The sequence below is a fragment of the Calliphora vicina genome, chromosome 3, assembly GCF_958450345.1.
Source record: "Calliphora vicina chromosome 3, idCalVici1.1, whole genome shotgun sequence".
In the NCBI taxonomy this organism is placed as follows: domain Eukaryota; kingdom Metazoa; phylum Arthropoda; class Insecta; order Diptera; family Calliphoridae; genus Calliphora; species Calliphora vicina.
This window is the reverse complement of record NC_088782.1, coordinates 14,472,562-14,499,757: the sequence shown is the minus strand read 5'-3', so window position 1 is coordinate 14,499,757 and position 27,196 is coordinate 14,472,562. Positions and strand designations below refer to the sequence as shown.

Here is a 27,196-nt window from a genome sequence, read left to right as displayed (position 1 = left end):
TTGAAACATTTGTATAATAAAAATTTATTCAAATAAAAATTTATCCCATCTTTCTGGCAACATATGGATTCCGAACCAAAAGAAGTGTATACGGACGGGGCAAGGTCTAGACTATAAGGCGGCCAACCACTACATTCTAAATAGTTTTTAACAGGTATTGCAACATGTGGTCGAGCGTTGTCATGATGGAATATTACGGTATCATGTCTGGCAGCATATTCTGGGCGGTTTTAGGCCAATGCTCGCTTCAAATGAAACACTTGCATTCGGTACAGGTTCCCTGTGATGATCTGGCCAGATTTCAGCAGCTAATAATAGATAGGACCATTTTGATACCACCAAATACAAATCATTACCTTAACGCCATGGATGTTTGGCTTTGGTGTAGATTCGGCTGGTTGGTCGGGCTTTAGATACGATCTCTTACGCCTCGGGTTATTGTAATGGATCAAATTATCATCATAAGTCATCATTTCGAACATGCAAAATCGTCTTTCAAGGTCTCTCGGCTTCAATTCGTATGTTACCCAATTTCCCTGCTTTTGGATGAATAATGCTTGGAATCGTTTTGAAATTGATGCATGAGTAGCTCCCAATGATTTTGCAAGCTCTTGTTGAGTTTTACAGCAATTTTCATAGAGTAATGCCTCCAATTCTTGGTTTTCAAACCTGTTTGGGCGGTCTTTGTCTTCCGTGTCAAAATCAGCACTTCTGAACCGAACAAACCATCTCTCGCACATTGAAACCGATGGAACACATTCACCATAACCTTTGCTGTGCTTCAGCGGCACTTTTTTCAATTTAAAGAAGTAATGTAAAACTTGGCACAAAATTGCGCTATAATATTCAAATTGGCAAAATTCATACCTAGACCAAAAACTGGAAAATCATATGAAATAGAAAATCTAAGACCAATTAGTGTAAATTTTGCCACTACTATCGAAAGTATTTGAATATGTGATGAGGGCTCAGGCTATGCGGCATATTGTGAGGAACTCTTTGAATAATCGGCAAATAGGTTACTGTCGTAGTTGCAGTGCTTCATCTGTTTTGTTGGGATCACTGAGTCTGCAAGGGAGAATATGAATAGGGGAATGACAAGCGTTTTAGAATCGTTGGACATATTGATCGTATTAACCACTTAAAACTTGTACAATGTGTATACAAGAGTTTGCTTCACTCTACGTTGACTATATCACAAATATAATACAGATTAGTCAAAACTAAACATTGGTGTATCAGCTGTGCTTCATTTAACCCCATCGAAGAAAATGGATAGCCATACATATTAAATACATATTTGCTATTACAGGTACCGTAAAATAACTCCCATATGAAATAACTCTCAATGAAATAACTCTCATCAAAAATTAAATAATTCCCAAACTTGAAAAATTAAATAACTACCAAAGAGTAAAATGAAATAACTCCCAATAAACGGCGGTTTCATAATTTTAAAAATATTAGTCCCAAAAATAGCGAAATAACTCCCAATAGAAATGAAATAATTCTCAATCCGAAGCAATTTATTTATGTAATCTAACTCCCAATGAAATAAAGAAATACAAAAGTAAAACTATTCCTCGTTTACCAAAAATTGTTTGCATTGAGGGCCTATGGCGCACATTGGTTGAAGTTCATACAACGAGCGGCTAAAAATATAAGAGGTTGTCCAAGGACAATGAAACTTGGCACATAGGCAGTTTTTGTTTGAATCAAGAAAAAATTGAAAAATCAAAATGATCCGCCCACTTTTACGCCCACCTCCCATACAAAGAGAAAATTAAATTTTGACCTACGGAATTGATTTTTGGCACATAGCTTTTTTAAACACTCAGAATCTTTTGTGTGAAATTTGGAAAATATCCGCCCACTTCCCATACAACTTGTATTAAAAAAGTTTCATAACTCCCTTGATTTTTAATGCATAAACTCAATTTTCTCAAAAAATAAATATTATACTTGTAGAATGGGCTCCTGAAAATATATACCTGATCCGCATACTTTTACGCGCATCTCCAATAGAAAAAACATGAATAAGTAATTTGCTAGTCTTTTAATAATTTTTTAACATAAATTTTTTGATTTGCATCTTTTTATAAATGGGTCTGAAGACAATAAAATATTATGCATTACGTCTTCATTAGTGGCTACACGTCCAATTCTTCGCGAATGATGTAATCTATAGGCTTTATTCCTCGCTTCCTCGGATAGCATAGCTGATACAAATAATCAATTAAAATGTAAAAAATTCAAATGAAATCTTTGAATAAGGGCCTTTAGATACAGATATACCTATTGGCAGAATAGCTTCTGCTATAATTTTGCCACCATGCACCAGAATCTTATGCACAGTTACTTAATAATTTAAGTATAAAAAATAATAAAATAACAAAACACCCAGGAAACGAAATAAATTTCTCCTTCCTACAACTAAAGAATTATGGCAACAACAACATGCATGAACGAAAAATCATGTTTTGTTACTTTATCACTATATCACTTAATAGTTTTTAATGTTTTTTTTTTTGGAAAGGAGCAGGTAGGAGCAGCTGAATTTTGTTTAACTTTTAGCTGAGACTTCAAGCTGTAATTTGACATCTTTTGTTAAACAGCGCTCCACAGCGCTAAAAAGATGTAGTCCACTGAAATTGATGAACATTGAAATTTTGATGTTGTTTATATTTTGTTCTACGAAATTTTTTATATGGCACTTTTTCCAACTTTTTTTAATGCAAATCTCATCTATGGCAATTGTCATTTACGAAAATATACAACAAAGTCAAATGATAAGTTTACTGTGATTGTACCAAAAGATTGAACATACAGTAAATTTGTATGCCATTTTAAACAAGCAAACATATATGAACTTCGATCGTGTCTGTTCAAACAAATAATAAATATATCAGCCTAATATTACGGAATCATAATATTCAGATATCTGGCAACAAAATACCAAAAAATTATCCAAATCGGCGAATATGAAAAAAATGAATTTCGGCCACTCTTCAACCAATGTGTGGCGTGGCCCCTCTGGGGTGTATCAAAAACTAGCTACGCTCAGAAAAGTGGTTTTGTATTGGTTTTCTCCTCTGGGGTGTATCAAAAAATTAAATAACTTCCAATATGAAGATATTTTCTTTTCGATGAAATAATTCCCATTACAGTTAAATAACTAATATTTCCCAAAATTAATTGAAATAAAATCCAACAAAAATTTTATTGGGAGTTGTTTAATTGGGAGTTATTTCATTATGAAATAACTAGAATATTTCAACCCAAATATTATAAAAATACCAATTTGTCAAAAAATGCGAAAAAATACCTTTTGTTCTGCGGCACCCCATTTAGGCCTATTGTTATAACTGATCAAGATTTTATGAATAAAATACCCAATTAAACACATCTTAAATTTATTAATTGAAATATTCTTCTTTCGGTTTCTTAATGTTTTATTTGCAAAACTTAATGTGCACTTTTCTTATTATATAGTCTTTTGGTTTGTTAAAAAATAATACAATTAAAATTCTTATTAATTACTCTAAATGGCTGCTGCTGCTACTACTGCTTCACTACATTTAATGATCTTTTTGAGTCTTGTGTAATTTGGCATATATGCCATCCTTAGCCATCAACTGATGATGGGCACCCTGCTCCACAATGCGACCATTTTGTACAACACATATTAAATCGGCATTTTGTACGGTCGATAAACGATGAGCTATAACAATACAAGTACGACCCGAACAGGCCACATCCAATGCCTGTTGTACCAATTGTTCACTTTGTAAATCTAAAGCTGAGGTGGCCTCATCCAGTAGCAAAACTTTGGGGTTACGGACCAAGGCACGAGCTATAGCAATACGTTGTTTTTGGCCACCCGATAGTTGAGTGCCACGAGCACCCATTTTTGTGTCATAGCCATTGGGAAGACCCATAATGAAGGAGTGAGCATTGGCACTTTTGGCGGCCGAAATAATTTCTGCCATACTAACATCACGTGAATTATCGCCATAGGCTATGTTTTCGGCTATGGTACGCTCGAACAGTGAGGGTTCTTGTGATACTATGCCCAGTTTACTACGCAGAGTATCCAAAGTTAAATCGGTTTTGACATCGTCATTGTTAATGTGCTGCAATGATAAGAGATTACATTATGTTCGTAATGTTTATTGTTTCCATACTTACTATGGTGCCATTATCCGGATCATAATAACGTTGCAGCAATTGTATGCAAGTAGATTTACCACAGCCGGAATGTCCTACCAATGCCACCGTCTTACCATGTAATACTTCCAAATTTAAACCATTTAAAATCTTAACATCTGGCCTTGTGGGATAACGGAATTCAATATCATTGAAGCGTACTCCTTCAAAAAGATTTAATTGTTTGGCGAAAGTGTTTTTGGCTGGTAAAGCTGAATTGGTGATTTTGGGTTGGCGATCTAAAATTTGGAATAATCTATGGCCGGCCACTAAGGCGGCTGTAAAGGCAGGAGCAAAAGCCAATGATTGAGCCAACATCATAGAACCATATAGTAAGACTTCCGAAACCCTTAAGTAAAAAGTTCTGTTATTACCGTGATATAATTGTTAAAATGAGAAAACTTACTTAATAATATCCTGGAAAGGTACTTTGCCTTCTGAAACCAAGACTCCACCATAACATAGGGCTACTGCATAGGCAAAAAATAGAAAAGCTTGACCAGAGGAATTAATTAAGCCACGATATTTAAGTTTTTGTCTTATTAAAACTTCTACTTTGTGTATCTCCTTATTATATTTATCAATAACTTGCTGTTCTCTTCTCAGTCCCGCTATGGTACGAACATTAGCTATAGCCTCGGTGGCTATACGACAAGCCTCTTCCAATACCACTTTTTCACGCATCATAGATGTGGTCATAAATCTGCAATTGTTTTTGTAGTTAGGAATTATGATTTAAATATGTTTCCCTTACACTTACTTGGCTTCAAAGATCACTGAGCCAACAATAATGGGGCAAGTACTCATGCACAATAAAGCCAATTTCCAGGAATAGTAGAACGACAATGTTAGACCTATTACAAAATTCGAAAATGCCTGTATAAGCCCACTCAAAGGATAACCAATGGCTCCCTGAACCCCAGCAGCATCCCCGGACAAACGGGCTGATAAAGCACCCACAGAATTTATGTCCTCATCAAACCAGCCAATTTCTTGTCTCATAATTGCCTTAAATGTCAGGGATCTTACTCTGGTGGTTAACCATACGCCAGCATAGTTGAAGAGATATGTTTGCAGGAAACATGCCAAACCGGTTAAAACACCCAATACCAAACAACAAATTGAAAGAACTGCAGTACGATCTATGGCAGTTTGAGCTTCACTTTCTGCCAAAGCGGCATAGAACTCTCCAAAGGCAACAGAAAAGGCTGGATAGGTAAAACCAAAACCTATGGCACAAATAGCTCCCATAACAATAAAACAAGACTCTGGACGGGCAAGTTTTAAAATGCGACCAAATGTTCTAAAGAAATTTGGTTTGATTTCGGACTTGTTGGCTGATTCTTGAGGTACCTGGAGTTTCATTATTATTTCGCTTTCATCCAAATGTATGCTATTCTTTTGATTCTTCTCCAAGTTAATGGGATTAGTTTCAAAGGATTTTTCATAAATAGCTAAACTGTTTCCTGGAGAGAAAATCATTTCATGAAAAATCAAATCATGGCAATTAAAATTTTTGCTACTTACTTTTAGCTTCTTCAATATCTTCCATATTTTCAGGTTCTGGCACATTTATCTCTCCCGCCTTGACCATATTGTAGTAGGCTCCTTCCAAAGCCATAAGATCGTCATGGGAACCCTCTTCCAATACCTTGCCTTCGTGTATAAAAACTATCTTGTCAGCTCCTCTTATGGCCGAAAGTCTATGCGACACTACTATAGTTGTTCTGCCTTTAGAGGCAAAATCTAAAGCCTCTTGCACCAATTTCTCCGATTGATAATCCAAAGCTGAGGTGGCTTCATCAAGCAGTAAGATTTTGGGATTTTGTATTAAAGCACGAGCAATGGCAATTCTTTGTTTTTGTCCTCCGGACAATTGAGAGCCTCGTTCACCAATGGTGGTTTTGTAGCTCTATAAGGAGTAATTCAAATAAATTAATATAATTAAATAATTCCAAAGAGGTTTCCTACTGACATTTGGCATATTTGAGATAAATTCATGAGCACCGGCCGATTTGGCGGCAGCTTCAATTTCCTTTTGTGTGGCTTTGGGTTTGCCATAGCTAATGTTTTCAGCTGTAATTACCATTAATATATTAAGATACCCGTATTACAAAAGGTAATGTATTCAAAATTTACCTATTGTTCCCAAGAATAACACCGGCTCTTGACCCACTATCGCCATATTGGAGCGCAACCATTGTATATTGTACTTGCGTATATCCAAATCATCCAGCAACACTGAACCAAATACGGGATCATAAAAACGCTGCAACAATTGTATACAGGTAGATTTGCCACAACCCGAAGAACCCACCAAAGCCACTGTGGTTCCAGACCTGATTTTAATATTTAAACCTCTATGTACAATAATGTCGGGACGTGAAGGATATCTAAAGAATACATCGGCAAATTCAACATCTCCTCGTAGGCCATAATTTAAAATTTTGCCATCCGTGGACATGGGATCAATTTTAGATTGCGAGTCAATAACTTTGAAAATTGTGGTGGCACAACCACGAGCCATGGCAAATGATTCCAGAAATGGTGAAGTTCTGGCTATATTATCAGCACCAATTATAATGCCAAAGAAGGCCTAATAAAAAGAACAAGTAATGGAAAGATATAGCTTAAAATATTTAAAAGTTTACTTACAATCATCAATATAGCTGGTGTATATTCTTTCTCCTCCTTATCACGATCATTAATAATCAAATTGACACCATACCAAAATGCTCCAGCACAGGAAAGAAACAGCATACTCTTCAATACACCATCACTTAAACCGGAAAATGCTCCTTTACGTTGACTGGCTTTGCGTGCCGGCACCAAATAGTTATCATAACGTTCCGATTCCTTTTGCTCACCACCAAATGATACCACAGTACGCAAAGCATTTAAGACTTCCTCCACCAAATTGCCGGCATTACCATAAGACTCTTGTTCTTTAGTTGTAAGTTTACTTTGAAACTGAAAATATTAATTTATATAAATATTAATAGGAAAGAGGTAACCTGAATCTATATTTACCTTGGCCACCACTATATTAAGCACAATTACTATGGGTATATAAACACTAACGGCCAATGTCAATTTCCAGCCATAGGCAAATGAAATGGCTACTGTTATAAGGAAACCTATTACTAGATATATAAAATGACCCACTTTTTCCGATATGCCATCACGTATCTTTTCCACATCACTTGAAAAATAATCAAAATGTATTTACTTGTTATTAAATAGGAGTTTTTCTTACTTACTCTGTCATATTTTGGGCAAAGTTTTGCTTGGTTGCCAAATCATGCCAACCAATATCTTGCCTCATCACTGATTGGAATAGATTGATGCGCATGCGTGTTACCTGTCTCAAAGCTACCAAATTAAAGATATCAACGGAGAATATGCCCGATATAAACATAACGACCGATGCTATTGTAAGTAAGATGCCATACGATATTGAATCATTGTAGAGTTCTGCATTGTTGACCTCCTCCGATTCGTAGGATCTGAGAAATTAAGGAGATTTAAAAATAAAAGATTAAAAGAAGCGTGATCGACTTAAACTGTTACTGACCTAGAGGGAAGGAAACTTGAACAACTTGGGGGTTCTAGTTCTAACACTTTATGGAAAGGAGACCTGTCAGTTTACCATGAGCTTGTCATTTCAGGGGTCAATTGAGATACTCAGATCTACTTTAAACGAACTTGTTTTGTTTATACTAATACCAAGGGAACAAGAATCAAAGTCTTGAATTAATAGATTAAAAAAGTGGGATCGATTTAAACTTGCACAAAACTAGTTACGTGACTTGTAAGTTAGGGACCATAGATTGTTAAAAGAGAAGTTTTTTTTAACGCTTTATTGATTTATTGAATCTGTCTGACCTTACAATAAGTATTTAAATCTTATAACTAAAATTAAAACTATTTGCTCTTCAACTCTACGGAGCCTGGATCGGGTTTGGATCTGCACATGTTGTCTTGCAAGCGTATTGGGATGGTTTCGCAGCTTTACAATATATTTCTCACGGACTTTCTTAAACATAAAAAATGAAAACATCCACAGAGACTTAGAAGTGACATTGGTAAAGGAAGAGTTTAAGAAAGTGCGTTAGAAAAGAGAAGTAATAATCAGCAATTAATGCCTATATATTAATTATGTTGCTTTCTTTGGAAAGGTGATATATTGTAGAAGGAAAGGTGGTGAAAGGAGAAGAAAATCTTTTTGTTTGACAACTCTGTAATTGCGCGTTATGTATGTTATTAATACAGGTTGCAGCGCCTCTGGTGGCGAGTAGGCGCATTATTCAAGCTGGGAAAATACAATATCACGCTTAATGATGAAAAGCTAACCAATTAAGCTACAACACCCTTTAATGAAGGGGGTTTGTCACTTTAACAATTGATCAGATCATAACGAACTTGTTCCATGTTGGTTACATTAATACTGGTCTTACTTCATGTTTCTCTAAATGCGAACGAACGTCTTCTTTCGTATTTTAAATTGAAAACAACAAATAAATTTTAATTTTTTTTGTTGTTTTCAATATAAAATACGAAAGAAAATTTTCGTTCGCATTTAGAGAAACAGGCAGTTAATTATTGTTCCAAGAAAACATAGAAATAACTCTGATGCATAAATTATTCGATAAATTGTCTCTTTTTTAACCATTTTGGATCAGTCATGTAATGAGTCCTCTTTTAAACAATCACAATTAATAGCTATGTTTACTACGCCTATTTTCAGAAGTTAGGGAACTACTACGTTTTGAACAATTGTCTAAAATTTCCCGCAGAGTTTCATCACTAATAATTTGATATTTATTGTTCAGGAATATACTTTCAAATTGATAGACATGGATGGAATGTCCATTACTCTTTAATACCAAACATGAACGGATATAAATGGACTGGATAAGAATATAAAAGCTTTTACATTCATCGGTTTTAGAAACTGGATAAAATTTGACTCGCTTCATTTGTAAATATTCATGGTTTAAATATTGTGGAATCAGACGCTCTTGATGTTCTGTCATGTTTCGAAAGAAGCATTCAAATGTCTCGGTTTTCTGAAAAGCTGTAGAAATTACTTCACTCCAGCTAATCTTCATCTATATATGAGCGTAAATGGAATACATTTTCTATATATGGACTGGTGCTTCAAAGACTATTTTGGAGCTTTTCGACGGAGTAAAGGTTGATTCGCTGGAGCTATTATATCGGTACTACAATGAATGTGTTCTGATGAAATTAGGATCCTTGTTCCTGATACCCGCTGATTTTTATTTAATACACATGTAGAATGCTTCTGATATCTAGTCAGTATAGTACCATCGGAGTATGACGGCGCTGAACCAGATGTAAATAACTGACTCAATGAAGCGAGAGCGACATTCGGAAGACTATAACCAGTATGGAGAAACTCACAGCTCAGTTGTACGGAAGTGAATCTTGGTTAGTATCGAACACCATCACGCAATAACTACATCAACAAGTGCCTTAGAATCATATGCAGAATATTCTGCCAACACGGATCTCTGGAACTTTACCTACGAGGAACCAATACTAAGACAAATAAAACGTAGGAAATGGAGGTGAATCGTCATACGCTCGGATATAGGTGGTGTAAATAGAATCCTGATAATATAACAAGGAAGGCGCTAGAGTGGAAACCTCAAGGTTCATGAAGCCGTGGTCGGCCAAAGAATACATGGAGATGCACGATACTCCAAGAACTAGGACAGTGCAATCTTACATGGGGAGACGCGAAAACAACTGCAATAAATCGTGTAGGATTTACCGAACAACACACTACAGGGGAAATTCGCTCCTTAGCCGTACTGGGCGTATGTGGAACAAACTTCCCGCTGAAGTGTTTCCATAATGTTCAATGTAGGAAAGTCAAATCAAATATCCACAAACACTACTCCCTCTTTCCAACCACCCATAACCTATTTTCCTAGTCCCAACACAATGCTTTGCATGAGTAGAGGTCATCCCTTGATTGCTGGTCTTGGAAGAAAAATAAAAAAGTTCAATTTACTATTGTATAGTTCTCATTATCGAGCGGAACTTATGCGTGTCTGCGGTAGACTATGTCTTAGAGATTAATATGGCCAAGTTACCTACGATTGCACTGGTAGGGATTACTCATGGTCAGCATCACAAATATGTTGCTGAGAAGAGTAAGTTCTTGGGACTAATGTGGATAACGATGCAGCTCTTCCGCTGCTATTGTACCATCTCAGCTAATGGGTGTTGTAATTTTACATTCGGAAATAATGAAATGAAGCAGTTAGACACCAAAGCCTGTGACGTTAGACGACTCCCTATATAACCTAATCTATCCTATTGAGATTAAAACTAATTATATCAATGTATGGTTGTTCGTTACTAATATCGACTGTTAAAAAAGTGGTATGTATGTTTATGAAAACTGTCAGTATATGTTAGAGATTATTACGTAAAAGGGATAAATGCTGTAAAATATTTTAAATAATAGGGAAAGTTTCATTAGGAAACGTATACTGTACCGAATCCAATTTTTCAAAACACAATTATTACTTACAGTGTCTTACCACCTCCAAACAATGGCAAAGCATACGTCTCCGAACTCGTACCATTACGATAGGTACGATCGACCAACATGGCAGTAAATTCACTATAAATAATGACCACGGCCGGTAGTGTTAAGGCCTTAATGGCCGACATTATAAAACCAATAAACAGAAGAAACACTTCGAGCGGTGTTGAGAAACGAAATAAACTCCAAAAACTAACTGGCCTCGATGGCTCCAGACCCTCAGCCATAGGTTGATCCATCGAGGATTTGGATATGGACGAATCCTCACGATCCATTATGAAACTACAATGAAGCACATGAAAAAATTAAACATTTAAATAGAAATGCAATTATCAATTTTCTTTTAGTATTCTTTTTCTGTAATTCAATTATTTCAAATATTCAATAGTTTTAATATTTTTAACACATTTTTTTTTTCGTTCAAGCAGAGGTTAATTTAATTAAACTTTATGAATGTACGTAGAATATGAGAGTATGTATTACGTATGTTTTTTTTATGTATGAATAACGATCATTTATTTATTTTGTAAGTGTCTGAAATGTATTTTATTAAATTTTTTATTTGCGTTTGATGTTCTTCAATTATTGTTTTTCAGTTTGTTTTAAGTGACCTTTTAGGTTATAATATCTTTTTTTTTTAATTTGCTTAAGCTTTTAAATTTGGCTTATATTTTTTTGTTTTATTTTAATAATCCTATATTGAGTTTTGATGTGGTACTGACTTAATAAGTATGTAAAGTTTATAAATATTTTTTTTCTCATTTTTAGTAAAATGCTGAGTTTCATATAATGTACAAAATGGCTTAGTGTTTTAAATATTTTTAAGTGATTTTCATACAAATGTTCTAGGATGCCTCGCGTACATTTTACAGAATCTGACAAAAAATGTCTTAGCCGTTGTAATACGTTGAAAAGCAATTTTGAGTAGAATTCTCACAAACTACTTATATTACGTAAATGAAAGTCAACTCCATTAAATGATTAAAAAGTTTGCTAATTTTCAATAATGTTACATTGACACAGTGGTCGGCACTCATAGCCACCAAGGGCCGAACGCGATCGACTATTTTGATGCATAAAACACGAATGTCAACAAAACTTTCTAAAATTATCAAAAGGAAATTGAATTGTATATTCTACATCATATAAGTAACAATTAGTTTTATGCAACATTAGATACAGTTATGTTTGTGCCGACCACTGAGCTGTGAATTTTGATCGTCTTTTGGTTTATTTTCGCCATAGTTTTGTTTGTTTACTGAATCTCCCTTTATTAAGATCTAGCAAAAAGTAAATATTTAAATCTTCAATAGCATTAAAATAAAAGTATTGAATCTTAATTCAATACTCCTACAGAAATAATTATTGTTTGACGGAATATCCAATTAATCAATTTCCAATTATCGCAGACACCAATATGGAAAGTAATGAGGTGCGCTTTATACTCAGATGTGGTTATCCAGCAATTATTCCTGGTGACCTATTCCTTATCCACCAACTCTTCAGTTCTATGAAGACCAACCAGATTAGCGGTTGTTTCGGGATTTTGGGGATTTTTATCTCAAAATTAGATCAGTTCCCATAAATATATGATACCAGTGGTGATTCAATGGCAATTCGACTATTAGAATTTACATCACGTTAGTTGTACAATAAAGTAAAACGAAGATATTAAACAAACAATTTAACGGATTCTAACGAACAGTCTTGAATGTAAAGGTAAATGTCACTAATTGAAAGTAGTGATTTTCATTTGCTGTTTTAGAATGAAAATCCTAAACTGAAGATCCGTCGAAACTTCAGTGTCCATGAAGAAACTGGGATCTCTTTTAGAAAACAAATGAATCCTCGCTGATTACTACATGATCCTCAGACCCAAGTTGGCCTATTAAGTTGGTAATGCCGAGCCACTGCTGTAATGGCAGTGTGTTGTCGAAAGGTATGAACAGTTGTCACTGTGTTGACAATCGTACGAATGAGACTCGGGTCGTTCTGGAGCGAAGATCCAGTTGTCGTTCAATCTACATTTGTTTAAATATAATAGTGAAGATTTTTTCAAGTACTTGAGGCGGATTTTGATGCAATATGGATTTATATTTTCGCAAAGAAACATAAAAGAATTAACTGTGGATCGTTCAATGTTCAAAAATTACACAACAGAGTTTCTAGCAACTAGTATTACAACTAGAAGGCAAATATGGTATTGTTAGCCAATAAAGTCGTGGCAGTTTTTTGGGATCCACGCGGTACCCACATTGACTACCTTCAAAAGGGTAAAACAACTTATTTGGTCGACTTAATGAGGATTTGAAAAAACGACCGCATATGGGCAAGAACAATGTTAGTTTTACCAGACAATGCAAGGGTTCACACATGTTCAGATTCCATGGCAAAATCCCTGAATTAGGCTACGAATTTCTCCCTCATCCTCCCTAATCTCCGGCTTTAGCCCTAAGTGACTATTTCTTGTTTCCACACCTGAGGAAATGGCTCGGCTGAAAGTGATTTGACTCATCTCACATACAATTGCCTATTTTGATGACCTTGACCAATCTTATTTTTTGGAAGGGATAAACAAATTGGAGAAACATTGGACAAAGTTCATAAAGCTCAAAGAAGATTGTGTTGAAAAATTAAATGATTTTGCATGCAAAAACCTGTGTTTCATTCAAAAAGTCACGGACTTATTGAGCCGCCCTTGTAATATATAACAAAATATGCAGAAATATGCCCTAACAAATCAATGCCATTTTACTGCAAAATTAATGATTCGAAAACAAAAACAAAACAAAAACAAACTTCAAGTTAAACTAACTATTCACAAAACTTAAAACTTCAAATAGAAAACATATGAAGTAATTTCCTAAAATTTCAGGGATTTTTTTGGAAAAAAAGCAGGATATCTGTCCTAGAATATAATCTTTCTAGTGTATATGTCCCCTAGGGTGGCCCTTAATAAGCGAAAGTTGGATTTTGGCCATCATCCTGAAAATTTTTTAGGTAAATCGGTTGGGGTTAAGACGTGCCGCAAGCCCTCTGAAGTTTTGAGATGCATTTACAAGGGGAAAAAAGGAATTTTTTTCAGTTTTTGTAAAAATTTTGCCATTAAAAAATTACTTTTCCAATTTAATTTAAAAGAATAGAAATGTGTACGCAATTGTCGTTCAGGCCATTAACGTGTCTCAGGCAACTAGAACAAGAAAGGTAGGAACAAAATTAACATATTTTGATAAATATTAAAATAAAAGCTCATTTTTACTTAAAATATGTCCATATTTACTTGTATATGAGTTTTTGTCTTCGTAGGATACCGTTAACCTATTCTTAGGTATGAACAAAAAAATAAAATTTTTTTAAGGGCAGTTTCAAAACACCATTTTCAAATTTTTAAAAATTTTGTTAAACAAATTTCAGAATTTTTTGATCATCTCATTGAGATTTATTAAGAATATAATAGGGAATAAAAATGTGAAAAAAATATGAAAATATCTCTTATAGTTTTTCCGTACCTGCGATTTAAATTTTGAAATTTTCGAGAAAAACCAATTATTTGGCAATTTTTTGGCGAATGAGCTCTATTTACTTACTCTTATGAATATTAAGCAAAACTTATTCAGAATATTATAGTATAGATAATTCTAAATATACTCTGAAACTTTTACTAAAATCGGAAAACGTTAACCCTTAAATCGTGAAGGTCAAAAGTCAAATTTTTCAATATTTGGAATTTTTCATGGAGAGATAGCGAACTATTATATACTGGGGGGTGAGAATGGCCAAAATCCAACTTTCATTTATTAAGGGCCACCCTAATGTCCCCACTCATGTATTGTAAGGTGACACTATCGGACCCAAATAAGTTATCTGTTTTAGGGTCTGTCTACCAAGGACCTAAAAACTCAAGCACTTGAACATTTTCTTGGAATTTGCCTTGAATGCTTTTATATTTTTAAAACAAAAATCATGTGGCTTGAATTTACGTTTCTGTTTTACTGGATAATGCTATTGATATAGTGTAATTCAACTATAATTCAATTGATTGACACTGGATTCAAGGCTGGAATTACACTTGTTTTCAATTTGTATTCCAGTTTCATAAAAAAAAATTTGTAAAATTTTTATCGATTTGAAAAACAGTTTTCTAGACAGTTTGTAATTTAAAGGATAACCAAACTTTGTTGATCTGATTTAAATGATGTAGTTGGAAAAAGTCCTTTAACATTTCACTTTTTTTAAATTTGTAAAGTTCTTTGTCTTAATATGGTTTGAATTGATTATTAAATAAAAATTGTTCTTTTTTTACTACATATTGTTAATATTATCACTTTAGTATTTACTTTTGTAAGGATTCGTTTTATCTAATTTTTGTAAGACACTACCACTTAATCCTTTATATTGTATTTTATCATATCCTTTAAGCGAATAAATTTTAATTCAATTTATAACGTTTATTGAGGTTTTCGAAGACGTTTTGAAAGTTTTTCACGACACGACGCTCCAACACCAACTGAGAACTGTTCTATAAATGATCATGTTTAAATTAAATGTTCATACAGAATGAGATCTCAGAAACGTTGTACATGAAAACTGTATGTATGAAGAACAATTTTAATTGATTTGCATTCATTTTTAAATTAAGTGTCGTACAAGTGCACTGAACGTTGTGTGAAAAGGGTTAAAAAGAATATTTTGAAACTATTTTCTATTACATGGTTTTTAGTTGTCATAATTGGTAAATAAAATATTGATTTAAATAACAGTTTGTGACCAGTATCCAAACCGGAATAAGTATATTTTGGTCAGCTCAGTCCCTTGGATATTAGAACTTTACCCACCATCTAGACCCTGAAGAACCAGTAACTTGACTAGTTGTGTGTAAATTTATTTATCATACATAATACTTACTTATATGATTAAACATGATTTTAAATTAACCTTATTTATTTAACTCGCAGTATAGTTGCACATAACTATTAACGATCATTAAAAGAGTAAAATAATTTCGAATTTCATTTAAGAGAGAGAGTTTTTCAAAACATCATGCTAAATTCAAATTCTGATTCATGTTCACATATTCACAATCAAACCAATCATATTCGTACGTACGGGTATTTATGGTTGAAAAGTTTATGTGGTGTCATTTATTAACTTTGATTTTTCAGTTTTATTTTAGATCAATCAGTAAATTGACCCCTACTTTAGTGTTCGCTGATATCTATCTAGTAGATTTTGTAATCAATCAATCAATAATATGCTAATTTACAAATTCTATTAGTTTAGACTTTTATCATATTAACCGATGACAAAAAAAAAAACAAATAATATGGAATTCTTTGTAGAATCTATTTTGTTCCGTAATAGTTAATTTAATAAACATTTTGTTTACTTTCGAGTTATTTTTACGTAGTCAAGTTATATTTAGTACTGATTTATGTATTATTCCAAAAAAACTTAATTTGAATTTTGGGTCGGTCGGTCCTTGTACGTTTGAAATTTAATAGGTTAATTAGAGAAATTTCTAATTGGGTCAAAACAATAAAGCAAATTCGCTTATTACCAAATAAATCGTTAATTTAACACCGTCCATTTACAGATAAGACATTACAAACTAGTTACATGTAACGACAATTACATCCCATTGCTCATAAAGAAAGATTCACAGTAGCCATTACAAGTAAAAACGAAATGTCAGGATACTTCAATTTCAGGGAAAACAAGCTCAATCTGAGTTCACTCATATTTCATAACCAAAATTCGATTTTTAGTAAAAAAAAATCAAATATCATAAATCGTTAATAACTTCGTAAATACTGTGATTTTTGGGAAAACAAGCTAAATCTGTGATCACTCTTATTTCATACCAAAATTCGATTTTTAGTATAAAAATCTCAAATTTCTTAAATCGTGAAAAACTTCGTAAATACACCGATTTTAGTGAAAACAAGCTGAATCTGTGATCACTCTTATTTCACATAAAAAATCGATTTTTAGTAAAAAAACTTAAATATATAAAATCGTTAATAACTTTGTAAACAGGGAAAACAAGCTCAATCTGACAAGCTTAAATCGTGAAAAACTTCGTAAATACAGCGATTTTAGTGAAAACAAGCTGAATCTGTGATCACTCTTATTTCATATCAAAATTCGATTTTTAGTATAAAAAATTCAAATATCTTAAATCGTTAATAACTTTGTAAATACTGCGATTTTAGAGAAAATTGTTAGTATAAACAACTTAAATTTCTTAATTCGTTAATAACTTCGTAAATACTGCGATTTTATGGAAAACAATCTCAATCTGTGATCAATCATATTTTATACCAAAATTCGATTTTTAGTATAAAAAAACTCAAATATCTTCGTGAATAACTTCGTAAATACTGTGATTTTAAGGAAAGCAAGCTCAATCTGACATCACTCATATTTCATACCAAAAATCGATTTTTAGTATAATAAACTAAAATATTTTAAATCGTGAATAACTTCGTAAATACTGCGATTTTAGTGAAAATAAGCTGAATCTGTGATCACTCATATTTCATAGCAAAAATCGATTTTTAGTACAAAACAAAAAACAATATCTAAATTCGTTAATATCTTCGTAAATAATACGAATTTAAGGAAACTAAGCTCAATCTGACATCACTCATATTTCATATCAATAATCGATTTTTAGTATAAAAAAACTCAAATATCTTAAATCGTTAATAACTGCGTAAATAAAGCGATTTTAGGGAAAGCAAGCTCAATTTCTGATCACTCATATTTTATACCAAATCTCGATTTTTAGTATAACAAGTAAGAGAGCTATATTCGGCTGTGACGAATCTTAGATACACTTCACCAAATTATACTTAAAAATAATTATTTTTTTTAAATATGATTTTTTTTTCGAAATTTTTGTATAAAAAAGGTTTTTAAAATTTTTTCTTTTCGAAATTGGTTTTTAATTTTTTTTAAAAAGTTTTTTTCCAATTTTTTTTTTAATTTTAAAAAAAAAAATTTTTTTAAAAATAATTTATTGAAAAAAAAATTCGGGTTAAAATTTTTTTCCCGATTTTGACTCATTGTAGATCCAACTTACAACTTATATACATCGTTGCAATGGACTTTAAAGTTTAATATACATATATACACTCGTTTTATGCGGATTCAAATTTATGCGATTTTTAAATTAAATTTTTTTTTTTGAATTTTAAAAGATTTTGAAATTTTAGATGGTTTTTAAAGCTTTTTTTTAATTCTTCATTTACATAACCGAGTCCTTAAGGGCATTACCTTTTTAACATTTATAAATTAAACCAAATTTTGCATCACTGATATAATGGTTATAGTTTGTTTTTTACAAAATCAAATTTTTAATATACATAGATTCAGAAACGGAAAGAGAATTAAAGATTCATCGCGGACTGACTGATCTGTTTTCCGAATATCAAGAGTTGCATAAGCAACTTAAAAATTGAAAATCGTAAAGTTTAATGAGAAATTATTTTGTAAGAAAAGAGGCAATTGAAGCTCGTAAAAATTTTTCGATTTCGTCCCCTATTCACTAGATTAATTCTAGTGATGAAAATGATATACCATATGATGACAATATATATCATCTAGTGATTGACGTTGAACCAATTCCAAACTGATGCAGGCAATTGTTCAGAGATTCAGATTAATCATGCATATTTACAGAATTTCCTTAAAAAATGTGTTAGCTCATTTTTTTTTTGGATCATTTTCACTTTTTCTGTAATTATAAATATTTTTGTTTATTATACCCTTGACCTTCGTGAGAAGGGTATATATAAGTTTGTCATTCCGTTTGTAATTTCTACATTTTTCATTTCCGACCCTATAAAGTATATATATTCTGAATCCTTATAGATAGCGGAGTCGATTAAGCCATGTCTGTCCGTCTGTTGAAATCAATTTTCTGAAGACCCCAGATATCTTCAGGATCCAAATCTTCAATAATTCTGTCAGACATGCCTTCGAGAATTTTGCAAAATCGGTCCACAAATGGCTGAGATATGAGGAAAAAACCAAAACAACCTCGATTTTTGACCTATATCTGGATTACTAAGACATTAATATAGACAATATGGATATCTAATGATAGATATTTCAAAGACATTTGCAACGAAGTATATAAGACCATAGTAAGATGGACCTACAATGGGTCAAAATCGGAAAAAAAATGTTTAATCCGAATTTTTTTTTCACAAAAAAATTTAAAAAACAAAAAAAAATTTTTAAATTAAAAAAAATTAAAAAATGTAAAATAACAACCGAAAAAATTTTTTTTCCAAAAAATGAAAAAAAACAACTGGAAAAAAAATAAATTTTGTTTACCTAAAAATATTTAAAATTTGGAAGTATAATTTGGTGAAGGGTATATAAGATTCGGTACAGCACTCTTACTTGATTTTTTTAACGTATTTTGTTTTTATTATTTAAGTAAATTAAATAAATATATTTTTGTTGATTTTTTTATGCGATTTTGTTCTGATTTTTTAATTAAAATCTGAATTTATGCGGTTTTTCAGAATTTTGGAACGAATCATTAGTTTTTATATGAAGCTAGAGTATCGTTTTATGCGATTTTTTTTGGAACGCATCTTTCGCATAAAACGAGACCTGAGTGTACATCGTTGCAATGGACTTTAAAATATCTATCATTAGATATACATATTGTCTATATTAATTACTTAGTAATCCAGATATAGATCAAAAATAGGCGAAAAATCTAAGTTTTCCCGGTTTTTCATATTTGCCGGTTTTTTGGCACTCTAATCTGTGATCACTCTTATTTAATACCAAAAATCGATTTTTAGTATAAAAAACTCAAATATCTAAAATCTTAATAACTTCGTAAATATTGTGATTTTAGGGATAACAGGCTCAATCTGTTATCAGTTGCATTTATTTCCATAAAAAGTTCAGATTTAAATTTTTATTAAACAGAGACAAGATAATTAACTATTTTCCACAAACCTTAGGTTCCTTTAACCTTTTTAGCTAAACGCATTAAAAAATCATTTATAATATCTTATTCTAAATATACAATTAACTTTATTACAATATATATAGTTACATATAAACATTATTATCCTTCTCAAGGATATTAAACAACTAAAATTTAAAATACAAAAATACATTTTTGTATATTTCTTTAAAAAAACATAATAATTTAAGATTCATTGTCACAACCTTTTTGTTATTTAATGTATAAGTAATTTAAAACTATATATTTTTTTTTTAAATGGATGGATGAATGGCTTTAGTTAACGGTTTTTTCTATACATTTATAACATAACAATTTAATTTAAAAATACTTATTAAACATAAACCTCCCCGGTTTTTTGTTCCGGCGGACGTTTAGCCAGTGTAGATGGTGCCGAGGTGGCTGTAGCGGTATTTGTAGTATTTATAGGATTTTTATCTTTACCAGTTTGAGTTAGCGACACTGTTGCATTATTCTGCAGTGTGTTGTCGATGGAGTCGGGTCGACCCTCTGAACGCATTGAATGTCTACGTTCTAGTAGATATGAATCGGAAATATTTAAATTTAAGTTGCCATTGAAACTGTTATTGCGCGATATGTTAGCACCGCCATTTAATGGTTTCACCGATAACATAGCCGTAGCGGTATTATTGTTATCGAGTTTATCGTTAAAATTTAAATCGGTTATGGAAACCGCTGAGGGCGATCTTTGTATGGACAAGGTTAAGACATCATTGCCATCAAAGTTGGACTGAGTGGTAGTTATAGTGGGTATTTGTGAAGAGGAGATGGGTAGAATATTTAAAGTAGCTGAGGTGTCGGTAGGACTGGTGGTAACCGTGAAGGGGAAAGATAACGTTGTTATATTGGAGGTGACAGGAATGTCTGTAAGAAAAATAAAGTAGTTTATTACATATTTTAGCAAAGTTATTTATTTAGTGCTTCAACTTACTATTAGTTAAATTTGTGGGTAATACTGCCTGGGCCAGTGCCGCTGTATTTGGATGTCCTGGAATCAAAGTGTTATTCGATGATGAACTATCCATTTCTTTAATCGGTGATAATAATAATGTGCCCAACACTTGACCATCTTGACCATTATTTATTGTTGTGCTTGTATAAGGATACATTGTGGTTTGTGTATTTAAAGGTGGTGTCATAATAACCGCTGTATTTGCATTGGTTGCTATAAATAAGTGCATTGATTTTGGAATTTTTGTTTTGATTTAAAGTTAATTTAATTTTAAATTCAATTTATGTGCTTAATAAATATAGGTGAAGCTTTTGAAATGTTAAGAAAATGTTTTTTTTTATAATTTACCATTTGCCGTTTCTTTATCCAAAGTTTCCTTGGTAACATCAGGAGTAGGTATACGAGGTCGAGTTTTTGAAGAATTTACACTTAAACCATTCATACGAGAGTCTACATTGTGAACAATTTTTTTTAGAGGGAAGGGAAGAAAATGAAAGTAAAACCAAAAATAAAAATCAAATGAAATAGTGCAAAAAGAATTTTGGATTTAAGAAAATTTTGAATTTTTGATAAAAGAGTATAAATGTTTACTTAAGAGTTGAAATTTATTATTGGCTATTTCCTATTTGTCTTCTTAGCCTTTCTTAGCTAAGATTTTTAATTGCAATTGTGAGAGTAGTTCATAACGATGGGGACATTTTAACACCTCTTAACTGAAAATTTGTTTTCAACTTTGTTGTTCAACCCATTTAGGGTTACTATAATTCCTACACATTCTCACTACACAACATCTAATTTTTATTCCAAACGTTTTGACAAGATTCGCAAGTTAAAAAAATGAGTTTCGAGATGTTAACAATTGTAACCATCGATATTGATAGCTAAAACTATGAAAGAGTTGTCTGTTTGGAAAGTATAATCAATAATGTATAAAATATTGGGTTTCTTTCTGGAAACATATAGATTCCGCCAAAGAACTGCTCATCTTTTGAAGCCGAGAACGAGTCAAGTCAATTTCAGATACTCTGTTCTAAAGTGTAGCGTATCCCAGAGAGAGAGAGAGCGGTCTGCATCGATCGAAACAAGTAGTCGGACGGGGCAAGGTCTGCATTATAAGGCGGGTGAGGCAAAACTTCCCAACCACTTCAATCGAAATACTTTTTAACAGGTATTGAAATATATGGCCGATCGTTTTTATGATGAAATATTACGATTTCATATCTGGCCGCATATTTCCTATAGATGGCATTATATGGAAAATTCAACCCGAACAGAAAATGATTCCTGGTCAACCACATTCTATAGTCAATCGCGCAGAATTTGTATCAGTGATGCAGATCGATGACGATCACACTTAGAAAATTAGGACCTTTCCGTGGAACTGGTGTTTTTAAGTAAGAATTTAAATGAATCCATTTGCACGATTAAAGCTGTATTCCAATCAATTGGTTAACCTCATCATTCAAGAGCAAGTGAAGTGATTCCAATGAGGCCTATTCAGTGGCAGTGTAATCCAAATATTATCCATGTATACTCGGTACGCCTCACTCGTTTTGTATAAATACCTCCCCACTCCCAACTTTGATTTCGGGTCATGAGTGAATATCGTAAAAAGGTTACCTAGGAGAGATGGTATTCATCCTGATAATGTCGAATTTAGTGCCAACAAAGCGACATATGAGGGAAGTTTTGCTTTACTTCATTAATTTGAAAAATAGTGCCGCTGAAGCACACTGATTGCTTACCGAAGCTTAGAACTGGAGCCATAAATCCATAAAGATTGTTGTCAAACTCAACAAGAGCTTGCAAAATCAACAATTTCAAACCGTTTGCTAGCAGCAGTATTCTCCAAAAGCAGGGAAATTAGGTACCATACAAATTGAAGCTGAGAGATCTTGAAAGAAGATTTTGTAAATCCAATATTTTGAGGTCACACACCAATACATTTTGCAGTCTTTGGTAAAAAAAAAGTTAAAATCATTAGCACTTTTCATATAAAATTTTACTTTTGAACCCGTCCCCTTCCACAAGTGACTAGTTCTATAACTATAACTGTTTTCCTTCCTGTTTGTTTTTGTTTCCAATACAATTTGTGTGAATTGTGTGATGCAGTTTTTGTATCCATTCGGGTTATGCTTAGTCTGACCAGGTTCTTCAAAGGTCTGTTTCCTCTGAAATCTTCTTTTCCACAGAGCCGCCTGGTATGTTTGTTAATGGACGAAACTTCTAATAGTGCATTCGACGCGATAAACGCTTCGGCTCTCGGTGGGCTAACGACTTATTATTGGAAAGTAAATGCAACGGATGCAATCAAAGGGGTTGAATTTGTTGGTTGTAAAAGTTAAGGCTAGCCAATTATTACAATACGACTAGATAAATGCTTCGACTCTCGATCGGCTAACGACTAATTATGGGTAAATATAGCTTATGGATGCAATCCGATGATATAAATTATTAAGCTCTCTGTGGCTAACTACAACTAGTTGGCTATGATTAACAAATGAGTATAATGCGACGAGATAAATGCTTCGGCTCTCGGTCGGCTAACTACTGATTTTAACTACGGTATTAGTACGAAGTAAGAATTATTGCCTCGTTTAATTATGCTTTGTTAACCAATAGCAAAATATAACTAGATCGAGACTTCGATTCTTGCTTTCTTGTTCATGTTTTTCTTAGATGTCTTGTATTAAAATTCACATAAACTATTTGGGAATTATTAACATAAATAAAATAATATATGGTTTTACTTTTGTAACTGCACGTTACAATTGTTTTAAGAGCTTACTAGTCCTCTATCCCCAAATTACCAGTCATGTAACTACATTTGTGTGGAATATCTGTTTTGTTAGTTTTCATTCCTGCATTTTTGGAATAAAGACTTTTACTAGATTTTGCTTACTGAAGGGTATAACAGTAAGGAATTAATGCTTAGTATTAAAAATAAAAACAAGAAATTAATAATTTTTTAAAAAAGTTACACAGGGGGTTTTGATCTCCAAAAACTGTTACCATAACCTTAAAATAAAAGTTACCCAAAAAGGCTTTAAGCAAAACACCACTTACTTTGCTTTATCAGCTGTCTGTGAGCTCGCAGAGACTTACGATGCACGAACTTATCGTATAAACTTGGTTTTGATTGCAGTTGATGCTGTTGTTGCTGAGCATTTTGTTGCTGCTGCTGTTGTTGTAGCTGCTGCTGTTGCACAATAGTCATGGGTAAACCAGACTCTGGGCTCGAGTACACAGAATTCAAACGATTGCGATTAAAGGCCATACCGCCCGATGAATAGGCGGTCGATTGGCTGCGCATCGAACCCATGCGTGACAGTTGGCGTACAAACCACATTTTTTTGCGGCGCTCCACCATGGGTGTATCAACACTTTCCTAGAGTTAAAAATAAATATAAATTGAGGAAGAATTTTTAATTTATCTAAATGAAAACCCACATAATCAGCATAAACATCATCGGATATAACACGTTTTCCACCACCGGGCACAATATTTGCATACATGGCATCTTCTTTTTTCACTTTGTAATTTTCCGCCGATCCCTTGGGCTCATCTTTGCGATAGTGTTCCGAGGCTACGGTATAGGGCAGATCTTTGGGAACCACACATTCCCAATACTGATCACGCAACAGTTCGGGATGTTCTTCATGCATTTCATCGACAATCATGTAAGCGGCCTAGAATTGAATTAAGAAATTTAAATTTAATAACTAAATGAATAATTTATTGTTGCTTAATTGTAATTATTATTAAAAATTAATGCAAACTTGTAGGGGTACTTAAATTTTAGCCTTGTTTAAATGCCAACACCAGCACAAACAGGCAATAAGCTAAAATTATGGCCGCATAAAACCGGTAACGTTGACGTCGACGTCATATTTAGCTGATGCGGTTATTTTTATTGTGATAATAATGATAAAAATATTAATATTATTATTGTTTAATTTTAACAATTTGTTCATTGTATTATGAAGGTGTGAATTTTTGCAAAATATAAAAATTTATAAAAAGAACCTTCATTATTTATTAAAAGCTATAAAATTCATGAACCTTATTTTAAATTTAACTCAACAACATGCCAGACCTATATACATATTTTGTCCTTCAGTGAATTTACGAGTACAATTCAATATTTATTTTTAAACATATGCTAGATTGATAAGTGTTTGCTAGAGTATAATCAATAATGTTTGACATATGTTGTTTTTTTTTTGTTAAGTTTTGCATCTTAATTACTTTTTGTTTTTGTAAATTTCATTATTTGAAATTATTCTTAATTAATTTTATACTATTTCTATACAGATTTATTTTCGTAGAAATAAGTATTAGATAAATTACGCAGTTTAAACCTTGACTGCATTGTTAAATAATTTACTTTGTCAGTGTTTTTTATCCAAATAATTTGTTGAGTTTTTAAATATAAAAGAATTTTAACCGCTACTTTAATGACATTGCAAAGTTTGTGATTGCAAATTGGCGGTTTAATCGATTGTTTTTGTTTGCAAATGATTTAATGATTTTAAAAATTTCATATTTATTAGGGGAGTTGAAAAGTTTAAACTTTAAAATTTAGGAAAGGGCAGCAGGTTTGTGGAGCTTCTGTAAAGTAAATAAGGGCTTTTTATACAAGTAATTGGTATTAATGGAAACCTTAGGACTTAAAGATTGATACTTTATTAAAACTAAATATTTTTATAAACTTTTGGGATGTCATTTACCTTAAAAACTAAAAACATTATAATATGGTGATTTTCCATGAAGAAAAATATAAAATTTGAATTAATGTAAAATTTTAACTGTTAAAGGTAACATAACAAAATTTAGAACTAATGCAGATCCAAATGCTCTTAAATCAATGGCATTAAAATTTTTGAAATTTATTATTTAAAAATACCAAAATTCCTTAAAGGGGGAAATATGTTCCAAAATCTGAGTTCTTTTAGAAAAGTGCCTACTGTGACGTTATTTACCGTGTGATAGTAAAATAAATTTGTATGTATTTAAAAAAACATATGGGTTTATACAAATATGGAACTTTTTCGAGGATCGGTGCTTTGCGTTTTTAGAATTTTTTACTCAAACCTAAACTTTTTTTTTTAAATTGGCCAAGTTTGGTTAGGTCTGGGGGGTAATATGTCCGCTAAAGTGAACCAAATTTTACTTTACATGCTTCTGCATTAAGTTCTCTTTCCGTACCATATACATAATTTATATAATACCGAAGAAAATTTTTTTCTAAAAAAGAAAAAAATATAGGGAATTTTTGGGAGAAAACGTAAGAAATACCGTCCTTTTTCCATGTTCCAACTTTGGATGCTTGTAACTTTTTATAGGGACGAGATAACTGTTTATTTTATTTAGAAGTTTATCTCCAATATAGATGATTTTTTTAAAAAAAAAAATCTACCCTCCGCAGGACCGCAAAAAAACCGAAAAAGGGTCGAACAAAATTTGAATAAAAAAAATTAATATCTCTTCAACTAAAAGAGATAACCTACATGTGAAAGGGTATATTTTTGTAGATCTTCTCAAGGACTATTTATATTTTAAATTTCAGCTCATTCGGATCATAAATGGATTTTTGTCGAATTTTTAAACAAATTTAAAACCCGAGGTGACCAATTTTGATAGGGCTCACTGGCCCTCATACTGTAAATCAACTCGAAATCACTTCAGCTCTAACCATGTCAAATTTAATGACAATATCCCAAATAGTTCCCGAGATACCGAATTATTTCCAAAAAAAACATACGTTTCTAAACCACTGTGCTTCGCTCACTATTTGAAATTTATGATCAGTATACTTATGATCATGAATAGATTGAAGGTTGAACTACGCTACCAAATTATTAAAATTTACTTTGAAAATCAGTCATCAATTCGCTTATAGTAACTTTTTTCTTAAAAAAATTATGTCGGATCTCGCGTTACGGTCAATGGAGATCGTTACCGCACCATGATCAATGATTTTTTGTTTGAAAATAAGGATGACATTGATCCGAACGAGATGTGGTTTCAACGTGTCATACGGTGACCGCAACCATCGATTTATTGAAATCGAAATTTAGCGATAATTTGATTTCGAGAAATTGGCATCCAAGGTCGTGAGATATGACACATCTCCGTTATTTTCTATGGGCCAAGTAAAGTCACTGGTTTGTGCTGATGAACCAGCAACAATTGACGCCTTGGACTCCAATATTGCACATGACATTCATTCAGCAATTCTCGAAAAAGTGGCCCAAAATTGGACATCCAGAATGCGATTCGTCAAGAACAGTTCCGGTGGCCATATGACCGAAATCATTTTAAAATTTTAATGCCATTTATTGGTCTTACGAACAAAAAAAATGTTTGCGATTACATTTGTCTTTTTTGTGATATTTTTTACGATTTCAAGTTCTATCGGGCTTAAAAAACAATATT

At 32.5% G+C, this 27,196-nt stretch overlaps 2 protein-coding genes across 5 annotated transcripts in view; both read right to left on the bottom strand.

Annotated features, from left to right (window-relative positions):
* Window positions 1-3,396: 3,396 nt before the first annotated feature.
* Mdr65 (Multi drug resistance 65) lies at window positions 3,397-15,271 on the bottom strand. The gene is made up of 12 exons (XM_065502861.1): window positions 15,127-15,271; window positions 10,775-11,071; window positions 7,467-7,712; window positions 7,237-7,408; window positions 6,862-7,176; window positions 6,346-6,802; window positions 6,182-6,282; window positions 5,734-6,118; window positions 4,967-5,672; window positions 4,613-4,909; window positions 4,189-4,555; window positions 3,397-4,133 (listed from the first exon to the last, which is right to left on the bottom strand). Exons 2-12 carry the CDS (start codon window positions 11,062-11,064, stop codon window positions 3,579-3,581), a joined length of 3,891 nt encoding a protein of 1,296 aa, XP_065358933.1. The 5' UTR covers window positions 11,065-11,071; window positions 15,127-15,271; the 3' UTR covers window positions 3,397-3,578.
* A 4,547-nt stretch (window positions 15,272-19,818) lies between these two features.
* Window positions 19,819-27,196, bottom strand: part of Best2 (bestrophin 2) — a 45,672-nt gene continuing 38,294 nt past the window's right edge. For 2 of the 4 annotated variants that reach the window (XM_065503587.1, XM_065503585.1), the window contains exons 9-13: window positions 24,208-24,447; window positions 23,824-24,145; window positions 21,106-21,207; window positions 20,737-20,970; window positions 19,819-20,669 (exon numbers count right to left, since the gene is read on the bottom strand). In XM_065503587.1, the coding sequence (XP_065359659.1) occupies window positions 20,119-20,669; window positions 20,737-20,970; window positions 21,106-21,207; window positions 23,824-24,145; window positions 24,208-24,447 (1,449 nt within the window). In that variant the 3' untranslated portion in view covers window positions 19,819-20,118. The remainder of the gene's footprint in view (window positions 20,670-20,736; window positions 20,971-21,105; window positions 21,208-23,823; window positions 24,146-24,207; window positions 24,448-27,196) is intronic. The other 2 variants (XM_065503589.1, XM_065503588.1) reach the window with 2 other exon arrangements.

Excerpts from the sequence above, each read along its gene's own strand:
- Mdr65 (XM_065502861.1), bottom strand. The coding sequence starts at position 11,064 with ATGGATCGTGAGGATTCGTCCATATCCAAATCCTCGATGGATCAACCT. Across the intron at positions 7,177-7,236 it reads TTAATATAGTGGTGGCCAAG|TTTCAAAGTAAACTTACAAC; the intron begins GTAAATATAGAT and ends TAATATTTTCAG. Across the intron at positions 4,910-4,966 it reads TCAGTGATCTTTGAAGCCAA|ATTTATGACCACATCTATGA; the intron begins GTAAGTGTAAGG and ends AAACAATTGCAG.